This window comes from Lacerta agilis, chromosome 2 (assembly GCF_009819535.1).
Source record: "Lacerta agilis isolate rLacAgi1 chromosome 2, rLacAgi1.pri, whole genome shotgun sequence".
NCBI classification, from domain to species: Eukaryota; Metazoa; Chordata; class Lepidosauria; order Squamata; family Lacertidae; genus Lacerta; species Lacerta agilis.
The window spans coordinates 32,114,594-32,127,342 of record NC_046313.1 but is presented as its reverse complement, the minus strand read 5'-3'; the positions used below and the strand labels follow the sequence as shown (position 1 = coordinate 32,127,342).

General features: G+C 45.7%; 1 protein-coding gene across 1 annotated transcript in view; it reads left to right on the top strand.

Moving 5' to 3' along the window:
* UNC13D (unc-13 homolog D) overlaps nt 1–10,333 on the top strand; it is a 36,924-nt gene extending 26,591 nt beyond the window's left edge. The window contains exons 25-32 of the mRNA XM_033139347.1: nt 1,396–1,475; nt 2,425–2,530; nt 2,661–2,732; nt 3,199–3,282; nt 4,368–4,488; nt 5,790–5,913; nt 6,691–6,896; nt 10,156–10,333. Of these exons, the coding sequence (XP_032995238.1) occupies nt 1,396–1,475; nt 2,425–2,530; nt 2,661–2,732; nt 3,199–3,282; nt 4,368–4,488; nt 5,790–5,913; nt 6,691–6,896; nt 10,156–10,280 (918 nt within the window). The 3' untranslated portion in view covers nt 10,281–10,333. The remainder of the gene's footprint in view (nt 1–1,395; nt 1,476–2,424; nt 2,531–2,660; nt 2,733–3,198; nt 3,283–4,367; nt 4,489–5,789; nt 5,914–6,690; nt 6,897–10,155) is intronic.
* The last annotated feature ends 2,416 nt before the right edge of the window (nt 10,334–12,749 follow it).

The window sequence follows — 12,749 nt, the reverse complement described above, 5'->3', positions numbered from 1 at the left end:
AAGCAAGCAATCATGGAGACAACCACCTTGTTCCACAGCTGTTACTACCGTCACTTTATTGTCACTACTATTATGTTACTACTACTAATAACAATATAGAATTAGCTTTGAAAACTCCTCCACAGAGCTAAAAGATGTTGATATTTTCTTTATTTTATCATTTTCCAAGACTATCTAAAGTCATTTTTTGTATATAATTTTATTAAATTTTCTGTTTTACAATTTAAAATACTCATTTTTACATCCTTAAGATATCAAGGACTTCCCTTCTTCTCTTTCCATGGTTCATTTTACATATTATAAATCCCTGAATATTTTAGAGAAACTATACCATTCAGTATTCCATTATTGAGATGTTGATATTAGCCTTTATGATTTGTTGCTTTCTCATTTTTTTTTTTTAAAAATCCAGTCATAAATAGGTTGCTGTGAATTCTACCAGAGACAATAATCTGTCATATATTTTCCTCTGCTCAGTTTGTAGGGTGAACTCCTCTGCAGTGTTGTAATATTCGCTGCAGGATCATTACCACAACACGTTTTCTTTCTTTGATAAAATTTCTAGACGGCTTAATTTTTTTTTTGGGAGGGGGAATCCTATTGATGGCCATATCTACAATTAAAAAAGAGCATTAAATTACTACGATCATAAAAACATAAACAATAAAATACAATATTAGGACAATGCAGGGGTGCAGAATCCAGTCTTAAGAGTCAGGAAAGGCCCGAGCAAAGAGATACATTTTCAGGCAGCACGTAATGCAGGTAACTGATGGCGATTCATGAATCTCAGAGGCAGGGCCGTCTTGTCCATAGGGGCTGGTGGCGCGCTGCGCCAGGGCACCAGGCCCCCCAGGGGCACCCCCGCAAGCCCGCCGGCATACCGGGCACCCCCTCCCCAACCCGCCCCCGCCCCCATGGCTGCTCAGAGGGATGTGTGGTCCAAACTGCAGGGGCATCTTCCCCCATTTTGTCTTTTATCTTCCCTGCTTTGGACTAGGTTCAGTTGGAGAGGGAGTCCAACAATCTTCTGCCTCTATATGTTATAAACCACACATAGAGGATATTAAAAGTGCCATCAGTACGACACACAGAGCAGTGTAATTTTCAAAAAGCACATTTTTTTACCCTACATGTTTCCTCTTATTCATGCACTGTACATGTGTTAGCATTGTATATTTCAGGTGGCGGCTACACTGGCACACACGAGACATTGTGCATAAGAGTGCTGACCAGCTAGCACATAGGGTAAAAGCCTTTAGAATGTTATACTGGGCATGTTGAGCAGCACCAGAGGAAGCATCATGGAGGCCTCTGAAATGTTCAATATAGACTCCACAGTGCTGTTCCCTTTCTCTCTGTTTTCTCTTACCTTTTTTCTCCCTGCCGCTCTAGTGCATCACCCCTTTAATGATATTTTTGGAATGTGAGCTCCAGTATCTAAGTGGGAACCTGGTCCAAGAGAACTTCAACAGGTGAGCCAGAAGCCTGACATTGTTAGGATCTTTTTTTAAAACAACAACAACATCATTTTATAGTAGCAGTTATAGTAGTCTGTGGCCCCATATTCTCCAGAAGAAGGCTCTTCTCCCTCCCAGAAATTCTGAAACTCCTTGGGGTTAGCAAAGGCTGAAGGAAGACAGGAGAGCTTAATGCTACTGGGAGATGAGTGAGAGGCATCCGACAGATAAAAGGCCCAGGGTGCCAGAGGTTCAGAAGATTTGCCATGATGTCAGTGTGAAGAATACATGGGTGAACAACAGCAGCATGCCAGGGTCCGTAGACAAGGAGATCCACTGCTTAGTTTCTACATTACGAACACACAATCCCAGTGTTTCCCTGTTAGGTTTTGAAGCTCTCCAAATGCAGATTTACTAGTTACAGCTATTTGGGGATGGTGGCTACTCTGCACATGCTCAGAGGCATTCCATTCTTTCTTTCTTTTGACCTCCATGGGCCCCAGTGTTGAATCCCTAGCAAATCAGCAAGGTGTTTGAGAAGGGATAAATCAGACACAAGGTCTTTAGAGGCCTCCCAATTGTCTTGTTCTTCTGAACTGTTTTTGGAAACCATTATGGTTGAAAAGAGGTGCATAAATAAAATGAAATATTGCAGCAGGTTTGAATGCTAGCAGGACTCTCCAATGCTGTGTTGAAACTTTATTTTGCCAATTTATTTCTTGGTCTGGAACTTCTATGATGAGTCTACTGTTCTACATTAAAAAAAAATCCCCCTCTTCACCCATAGTTTACCTCATTCCCCCACAGAATCTAGTTTAAAGTTGATAAATGAAACCTCTGGGAATAAGGGAGTTAGTAAGCAGCCCCGGCTTTCTTTCTTATTCATCCCAGAGTCTTTAACGGATTCTGCTGGTATCCAGTGGCAACCTAGTTTCTATCTCTGCTTTCTCTCCCCTCCAAACAGCCTCTTGGAGCTGCTGTGGAATCACACTCTGGACATGCTGAAAGGGGCTGCAAAACAGCAACTTGGCAACTTGGCGTACTTCAAGAAATTGCAGTTTGCCCTCAAGGTACCGGTACTTAGACATGTGGAATAGAATGTAGGATGGAGCATCTGGCTTTCTTTTTGTTGGGCTTTAATAATGGAGCATTCACTCTTTTTCGTTCTTCTCCTTCTCCTCCCCACCCCTCATTCCATAGAACTTGGAGCGGTGTTTTCATGGAGATGGCTGTGGTCTGCCAGAGGACACCCTCCACAATGCGACATTTACAGTAAGATGCTACAAGCCCAATTGGGCTCTCTGGAGCATTGGGAGCGGGATGAGGGATCCCTCCACCATGAACAGGCCAATCAATCTAGGGACTCAGCTACGCTCATCAATTATAGTGTTATGATTGTGTTATAAACATTTGACACCAGGTGGCACTTTAGAGCAATAGGGTTTTCCATTAAGAGCTTTTATAACGTGTTTTTCTATAGCACTTAAAAAAAAAAATCTATATAGATCCAGCCTAGGCATGCACAAAACATCACCTAAGAATGGTGGTCTTGCTGATCACCAATGATGGCGTCCTTACAACAAGTGGGCCTGCAGTCTTACTTGCTGTTTGGATTACCTGTTCCAAATTTAATTTGTCTTGCATAATCTGTCATTTGAGGTGGGGATTGTTGGTATTGTTTTAAAATGGCTTAATATCCCACTAATACAATTTCTGCTCAAACCCACCCGTCTCCTAGGCTCTGGAAGAACAACTGGACCTCTGCTCTTCCACCAGCAGAAAACTTATCCAGAAGTACTTCAGCGCCCGAATCCAGCAGCAGGTGTGTGACTTCAGTGGACTCTGACTCCTGTTTAAGAAGAAGATTGCATCTCCTTGTTCGTTCTTCCTTGTGCTGAACGCAGCAGCAGGGAAGCCGCTCAGGCTCCTGGGGCGGTGCGCACAGGGCTGGGGTGCACCGCCCATAGGGACGGGGCACACTGTGGGGCCTCTGGAGTCTGCCTGCCTCCTTCCACTCAGCTGCCCTACAGCTGGGAGGGAGGCAGCGGGCGGACCGTTTGGGCAGCGTGGAGGCTGCGTGCGCCTAAGGCACCGCGTCAATCCCTGGAGAGACATGAGGCGGGGCGTGCTGCAGGCCCCATGGTGACACCCGGGGCAGACCGCACCTACCACACACCCCTTCCTCCATCCCTGGCTGAATGATATTGCTACATCTTATTTTCTTACGTTATTTGTGGCTAAGATCATCACTGTTGATTTACAGCAGGGATGTGGGACCTGTGGTTCTTATAGACAAATTAACGGAGAGTTAGGTTATGTTCCGTTTGTACTGTTGGAGGCAGTACACCTCTGAATACTAGTGGCTCGAAAGAGTAGGAGGGGAGGGAATTGTTGTGCTCAAGTCCAGCTTGCCGGCTTCTCATCAACCCCTGATTGGCCCCTGTGAGGACAGGATGCTGGCCTAGATGGGGCAATAGCTTGATCTAGCAGGCTCTTGCATTTTGTGGCCCAGCAGTTATTATTAGATCACAGCTTCCATCCTACCTGATTATTGGCCATGCTGTCTGGGGCTGATGGGTCACACTCCAAAAACATCTGTAGGGGCCACGGACTTCCCATCCCTAATTTGCTGAGTGGAACTTGAAGTGATGTTTATCACCGTTTACTACTATGGTATAGGGCAGGCATAGGCAACCTTCAGCTCTCTAGATGTTTTGGCCTACAACTCCCATGATCCCTAGCTAACAGGACCAGTGGTCAGGGATGATGGAAATTGTAGTCTGAAACATCTGGAGAGCCGAAGGTTGCCTATGCCTGGTATAGGGAGACCAGGACCATTAATTGCTGGTAAGCAAACTGGGGCATTTGAAATTCATCCTGACTTCTCTGGTTGTTCTTATTTCTTAGACAGAGGCTAGCCCTGAAAAATACGGGGCTGTGACCATCAAGGCCCTTTACCGCCACTCGGAACAAAAGCTGCGTGTCGAGGTGCTCAACGCTGTCAACCTCCTTCCCCTGGACTCCAATGGTGAGAGAGCCCTCGAGCCAAAGGAATGTGTCTCATTCTCCTTATTAGTGCAGGCGCATGATTTGGAATGCTGTGCGCAGTTCTGGTTGCCTTGTCTCGAAAAGGAGTTGGAAAAAGCTCAGAAACGGTCAATCAGAATGATGATAACAAGGGAGAGTGATTCACTTCCCTTATGAAGCAAAGTTGCAACATTTGGGACTTTTAAGTTTAGAGAAAATGTTATCACAATGGCTATGTTCTGCCTTCACCGTTGGAGGTAGCAAGGCTTCTGTATAGCAGTTGCTGGAAACCACAGGAGGGGAGAGTGCTCTTGCAACTGTTCAGCCACTGTGAGAACAGAATGCTGGACTAGGAAACTGGAAAATACAGGTTGGTGTTTTGATGCCAACGATAGAGTATGGAGGTTGCAGAAAACATTCATGTGTGAGCAGCACTGATCCCATCTGGAAGTCCCCTTCAAATCTGAAAGTCAATGGCAATTGCAGTTGCTAGTGGTGTGGATAAATACAGCTTTAATATCTGAAGGGAGAAGGGGCTGAGCAGTCTGTAGGAACTACAGTGCAGTTCATTCACATTTCCAGAAGAGGTGGTTGTTGTCTCACTTAAGTGCTCTTGACTCTTCGTGCATTGAGCGTTTACACACTTGGCTCTTTTAAGAACACAGTGTGAGTTCTGCATGCTTGGGACCTGGAAATGGGTAAATAAAGATTTTAGTAAAACTGAGCCAAGGGGGGGGGGGAATGGATGGACCTGCTCCAGAGAGTTGCTGCACCAGGAAGGTGCCCTTTGCTTAGTGGCAGAGACTAAGCCTTTTATGCATAAGATCCCAGGTTCAATCTCTGGTACCTCCAGACAGCTTAAAAATATTTCAAGTAGCAGGCTAGGAAAGACGCCAAGTTTTAGACATTGGAGAGCCACTACTGCCCAAACCAGACTCCACAGCATTGGGCTAGATAGACCCAATGCACTGACTCAGTTAAAAAGGCAGTTTCTCTCTTTCAACCTGGAAGGCTGAAACTTAACTCTCAGCAGCCATAGGGGCTGGCTTGCTAGAAGGTCTTTGATGGGTCAATAATACTTGGCTTCTGTTCACAATTTATCAAAAGGAAGTACCAGCAAACATTTTATGGTGGTGGAGGGGGTGAACTAAGATAAAGACTCTTAAAATTGCATGACACCACCAGGTGCCAAGTGAATGCAACTTATGCGTGGGGGTTTGTTAGAGGAACAGATGCCCCAGGACAGACTTGCAGTTTGCTGATGATTACTCTCTTACTTCTTCCAATCCCCCTCACCACCAGGCTTAAGCGACCCCTTCATCCAACTGACCCTGGAGCCACGGCACGAGTTCCCCGAGGTTATGACACGGACAACCCAGTGCATAAAGAACAATCTCCACCCTCTCTTTGATGAAGTATTTGAATTGTATGTATTATTATTATTTATTGAATTTATATACCGCCCTGTGCCCAGAGATCTCAGGGCGATTCACAGACTAAAATCAAAATATAAAACCACAAAATAATAAAAAAAAACCAATAGCTACCCTCCTCTCCTGCCCTGCAGACCCTTGCCATGGCGGGGTTTTTTTTTTAAGCCAGGCAGCCCCCGCGGGTCTCAAACCGCTGGAAGCAATTGTGGGATTCAAGCAATGCATTGGCCAGTGGAACTGCTGGGCTAAGATGGCTCAGCCCTTCCTAGGGTTGACACAGCTCGATAAGTAGCATGACATGGTGAAGGCTGGTCCATTACAGCATGTGGGGCACTGCCCCAAGCTCAGTCTGCCCTCAGCCAGCGTCCACTTGCTCATCTCCTTACTTACAACCATTCCAGGGAGTGGAGGCCCCGGCTGTCAGCTTCCTCCTCCTGAGCCTCTGTTTTGCCCTTGTAGAACGCAGCAGGTGGGTGGGTGGGGGGAACAACGCTGAAATTAAGTCAGCTTGGCCTTGTCTCTGTCTCCCCCGACAGTTGGCTGTTCCGCCTTCTGCCCTAACTGTCTCTCTGGACTCCAGCCACTACTGCCCACGAGTGTTACCAAATTCATGCTTTCCCACTGGTTGGTATAGTTTGAAACACAGAGGAATCCTTTGTCTGGTACTTTCTTTGTGTGCTTGGAGGTGGTGCTTCTTCCCCTCCGTTTGAGGTGCCTGCAAAACGGGGTCACTCAACTCAAGCCTTCCCCATGCTCATTTCCTTTTACAGTTTGGTCCCTCCAGAAAAATGCCAACAGGATGGGACATGCCTGTTGCTCACCGTGTTTGACTACGACACCTTAGGAGCCAATGATCTGGAGGGAGAAGCCTTCTTCCCCCTCTGCAAGGTGTTGGGGCTGAGTGAGGACGAGGAAGCCATCAACCCTTCCAGAGTGCCGCAGACTCGATTGTCCTTGACTCATCCTGGAACTGCTGGTAAGCTCATTACTTATACATTCCCAGCTTCACTTATGCTTCTGCTTTTTGGCTGGCTAAACCTATAGCCTCTTAGCAGGTGGGGTCATGGGCTTCCAGGCACACACCCCGGAAAATACAGGTGGGGGAAAAATGTTCTTTTGTTGCAGACCAAATACTAGGCTGTATATTGAAATGCTCAGCATTTTAGTCCTGTGATTTTGACATGTATCTTGCATAGTGCTAAGTTAACGTTCTGTGAAGTGCCTCCTAACTCTATTCTGGGGCTTCCTTCAACAGGGAGTTTGGGGCGGGGCAGGGCAAGTCCCATTTTGCAAGTGGAAATCCTTCCACTGACAGGGATGCTGTCCTTGGCTGTCGAGTTGGTGGTAAATTATATCCGCACAAACAGTTATGTACTACTAGTCTAATGGAGCCAATTTTAATTCAAGCCAATGTAGCTGGTGAGTTTTCCAGGCTTCTTTGCTAACCAAGCAAAGGGAAAGATTTTGTTGTCCCTTGTGGGCCCCATCTGACCCTTTAAACAGTCATGCCTTCTCCCCAAGAATCATGGGAGCTGTAGTTTGTTAAGAGCACTTAGAGTTATTATGGAACACTTATTTCCCCTCATAGAGCTGCAATTTCCAGAGTGGTTGAACCGTTGATCCTTCTTCTCAGAGAACTCTGGGAGTGGTAGCTTTCTGAGGGGAGTAGGGGTCTCTTAGCACACAAAACAAACTACAGTCAGTTCCCAAAATTCTTTGAGGAAGACTATGGCTGCTTAAAGTGGTATGGTACTGTTTTAAATGTGTAGTGCAGGGCTCAGCAAACTTTTTCAGCAGGGGGCCGGTCCACTGTCCCTCAGACCTTGTGGTGGGCCAGACTATATTTTGAAGGGGGGAAAAGAGAACAAATTCCTGTGCCCCACAAATAACCCAGAGATGCATTTTAAATAAAAGCACACATTCTACTCATGTAAAAACACGCTGATTCCTGGACCCTCCACGGACCGGATTTAGAAGGTGATTGGGCCATATCTGGCCCCTGGGGCTTAGTTTGCCTACCCATGGTGTAGTGTAAGTGGGGTAATGGTGTTGGGAATTAAGAGTTCTGCTGCCTGCATTTCTATCACTTCCCACTAAGCTAAGGGGGAATTGTCAATATTCCTCCAGCCATTTCAGCATTAGCGATTTAACTAAAAACTAGAAGGCTGGTTTCATAACCTGTCTTCTAAGTTTGGAACCTAGGATGTTATGGAGCACAGCAGGCTTAGTATGAGAGCCAGTCCCTGGAGGCACGTATACATATGAAGGTTTTGGAGCCTTGGCTTCGATCTGTTACTGGAGCCATTTCTTCACTGATTCCAGAGAGCTAGGCGTGGCTTTTGTTCTACTGCTTCCTCTCAGAGACAAGAGAGAGTGTAAGGATGGCTTATTTTCATGAGATGGCTCCTTGTATAATATGGATGAAAAGTTAGGGCTTTGTGGCAAACAGGCTGATAATGGGTAATGGTCTGAGGGGCAAATAACTGCAGAAAGGGCAGAAAAAGCCAAGCAGGAACAAAAAACTGACTTTACTTAGGACCACATGCTTTTAAGGGCTCATCTACATGTCTGCTTGTATCGTAGCTAGAAAGCACAGGTCCAAGTGGTTTTCCATTTGCCCTACTCTGTTCCTGGGGGAAATGTGCTCTTTAGCTTTAAATTGGAGCAAACATCGTTCCAGGGGGGAAAAAACCTGATTGATGCTTGCTCTAATTGAGAACAAAATATCAGGTTTCCCCAGGGGAATGCAGAGGGGAAAGCAGAAGTCTGGATGAGCCCTAAGTGTGCCCAAAGCAAATGGGACGATTATTGGTTTGAGGGTAGCCGCATGGAGGCAGGCATTTTCACCAGCAGCATTCCTTCCCTGCTGCAGTAGGAGAGGCTTCCTCAATAACGGCATTCCCCCTGCTCTGGATGACACAGCCGTTTAGGCAAGCATTCCCCTGAACTTGAATTTTCTGACACAGTAAACCCACAACTTAGATATACAGGTATTTAACTTGTGAGCATTCAGCTTTGTGCTCTTGGCAAAAAAGTTTTGTTTTTGTTTTTTTTAAAAAGAAAGACTGAGAAAAAAGACTTTGGCAATTCCCCCCCCCCCGCCATTGCACACAATGTGTTTTGACTATACACAATTTTGTTATCAGGCACTATCCCCAGAACAAAACCCAGATGTAAGTTGTGGTTGTGTGTTTTGTTTTGTTTTAAACCTGTTTAAATTGCTGTTTTTTTAACTGGCTTGTTTAATTGTGTATGTTTTTAATGTTTTGGAATGGTTTTTATTGTGTGTTTTAATAATTATTAATTTCATAATTGATTTTATACTTGTAAACAGCTTCAAAACCATTTTTGCATACAAGTGGCATCTAAATAAATAAATAAATAAATAAATAAATAAATAAATAAATACACAATGTGAGGCATTTTTCAAAAGTGAGGCAAGGTGAAGAGATTATTTTTAGATTGCAGGTTGCTGCCCTTTTCATCACCTTTAGCTTCTACACTGCCCCCTTCCTAGGGATGCTGGACTGCACCCACTGGACTGCTGCTGGATTTACCTGAGCATCATAGGAGCAGCTTTAGTAGTTGACTCTTAACTAGAGATCTCCTGCTTTAACTTCCAACAGCTCAAAAGGCGATGGACAGTAACACAGCCCACCACACCCAAACTCCATTCTCCTTTTAATAAGATTCTCTTTTCCTCACTGCTTGGAAAGCTGCTTCCATTGCAACCTCCAGCAGGAATAGCGTTTTGACTCACTAAAGGGAGTTACAAGAGGCGCTTGGGGCTAGAACAGGAAATGGAAACAGCTGTTTTTCAATTAGCCTTGTTCTTCATGGGGCACACACATTATTCGCATAGTATCCATTAGCAGCATCCACCCGCCCGTAACTTGTTACCCCCTTGGCAATGTCCTGCAATTTTCCATCAGGTACCTCTGGGCTTCTCTGTTTAGGATGTTTTGAGATACATGCAATAGGTAACTTTTTGAGAGGCCAGGATTCTTGGCTTTGGCCTAGAAGAAGCTAAGTCCTAGTTGTTGCCTTTTGTGATGTCTGTCTGCACAGCTTATGTCAAGGAACTAGGATTTTCTCTCGAAACAGGGCAATAAGCAACAGGTTTTTTTTAAAATGCATGAAACTGGGTTTGTGTTAAACGTCTGTTTAATTGTAGGAGCAGTCTACTTGAGTCCACATCTCACTGATTCCATGCCACCTCTCCCACTCTGCCCCAGGCGCTGAAATCTTGAAGCTGCTGGAGACCCGCAAAGGAGACAAGGAAGCCCAGGCATTTGTGAAGCTCCGCAGACAACGAGCAAAGCAATCCAAGGAGTCTGAGCGACAGCATGAGCAGCAATAGAGGCTGTAACAGAAGGGACTGAGCTGAAAAGGTGCAGCAGGCAGGGCCTGTGCTGCCATGGCGACAGCAAACCACACCATGGAGAGCAGGAAGCCCTTCTTCCACGCGTTGGATGCCAGAGGGACATGTGGCATTTTAGCCTGTCCATAGCAGACCCTGGGGCTCTTTTGTCAGTGCATGCTGAAGAGCAAGCTGTGTCTGGATGAATGTTTGATCTGTTTCCATTCAAGAGGCGACAGGAAAGGGTTGTGTTACCCACTCCCAGCCCCTTTCAGCCATTCTTCATCTGCAGTAAGGACTTCCCTTATTTTAAGAAAAATGGAAAATGTGGTACTATTTGATGCTCATACTGCAGGCTAAGGGATGCTGTGAGCAAACATATTCACACAGTTGGCACGCATGCATGCACACACACGAGAACTGAGGAAGAGCCTGCTTGGCTGGCAAAGCTTGTAATGTGCCCCTTGTGGATTTCCCCCAGGAAATGCTTTACTCTGTTCGCCAGATGGCATGGAAAGCAGGCAGCCTGGTACACCAGAAAGCCAAAGGGGGGTGGGGGTGGGGGAGCAGCTTTTGGTGAGTTAAAAAAAACAAACCACCCCAGAAATTTGATCACTAATCTATGCTACAGGAACTGGCACTTCCTTCTGATTTAAGCATCACTGACTTAAAAAGGAATTAAATGGAAGAGCCGCTGGCTGTACGCTGTGATGGATTCTGTGCCCACTCATCTCCAGGGCACAATTCTGATTATCACAAAGAAGGCACAGATGTTGCTGGGGAGTGGAAACTCTTGCGATTTAAAACAAGGGAGGGTTTAATTAAAAAGAAAAGCTGTATCTTCTATGAACAGTGCTGTTGTTGCTTATGCTCGTCTTTGAGGGATTGATGGGAGCATAAGACTGCAATCACCACCACCACGGTTAGAATTTCACCTCCATTTCGGCAGTAAGGCTTGTGAAGTGTTACTGTGAACCCTGACCTAAAGGTAAATCTAGGGACAGCCTAGCGTAATCTTTGATCATAGCACTGCAGGAAGCATTCCCTCAATTTCTGAGCATTTGCGTCTTGTTCCTCCCACCCCACTCCTTTGCAGTCAGGTGTTTCTGCTGCCAGTGGGGCCAGGTCTTTATAGCAAGGATGGGGAACCTGGACCCCAACTCCCATCATCCATAGCATTGGCCATGCTGGCTGCAAGTTGGGAGTCTGACATCTGGAGGGCCACAGGTTCCATCCCCACTCCTGCTCTACAACTTAAGTTTTGCTGTTCTTCCTTAACCCTAGAGCAGATCGTTGTCAGTGTGGTGGTGGTGGATTTAGCCAAGGTTTCTGTGCAAAGGGAAACTTGCTCAGTAGACTGTAAGTTCTCAGCTGGTTTCCTCTCCCATCAAGAGGAATTGCTTTTCCTGTAAGTGAAAAGGACAACTAAAGGATTATGTGAGGCTAAGGCATGCTATTTCTGTCACATTAGCAGCTAAAGGCTAAAGGCTGTGAAAGAAACCAGGCCAGGCTCTCGTTTAGTTTGGGCGGGGTGAGCTCTGAGCAAGCAAAAGCGTTTCCTATTTTTACAACTGTGTGTATGTGCATACATTCCTGTGGGTAGAGCTGAGTGGACAGGCTCTTGTGGAGGCATTTTTGAGCATCTTAAATATGTAGTGCTTTAATGCCTTTCACTTACTACACAATCTTTGCAGAGGAGAGAAAACATGAGAGCATCCTCTATATAGAGCACAGCTGCTGGATGTCTTATCTACTAACCTCCCCCCCCCCCCAAAAAAAAAAAAATCAAGAATTTTTAAGCTAAACTGTGTGTTTTCCTCCAGTGCACCTCAGAAGACTTATCGGCATACCATACACCCCTTATTCTATAATGTGTTCCAGTTTAAATTGGTGAATACAGTGGGAGAGTAGCATTCAGTGGGACTGGCAGCAGGAGGGAAATTGAGTATGAAGTAATCTCATTTCCTTTTGTAAAGGCCTGTAGAAAGCAACCTCTGCAGAAGCTGCTAGGGTAGTTGCAGGAGGAAGGGATGTAGCATAAATCCTGCATTGATTCAAAGCAAGAGCATCCTCCTTTAAGCATCCTGGTACCACAAATGGCCAACCAGATGTTTTGCACAGCCCATAGCAGGGTGTGAAAGCAACAGCTCTCCACCACCAACCCTGTCCCTTACTGTTTGCACCCCCCTCCAATTCTGCAAATGGAAGTGTAACTAAGAAGTGCAGTAGTGCAACATAATGTGGCACTTCTGTTCAGTGTTCCAGTTACTCCATTCCCTCCCCTGACTGCCCCACCCCAATCATTCACTCTTTTAAAACCATTTCAAGCCCACTCAGTCTTCATTGGCCTGTATTGGATACATCCTGCATTTGGAGTGTTGTTGGTGTGGTGGTGGATACACTTGTGCCCAATTCCAGTCTTAGTATGCTGTATCTTCCCATTGATTTCTATGGGCTGCTTTCACTTCT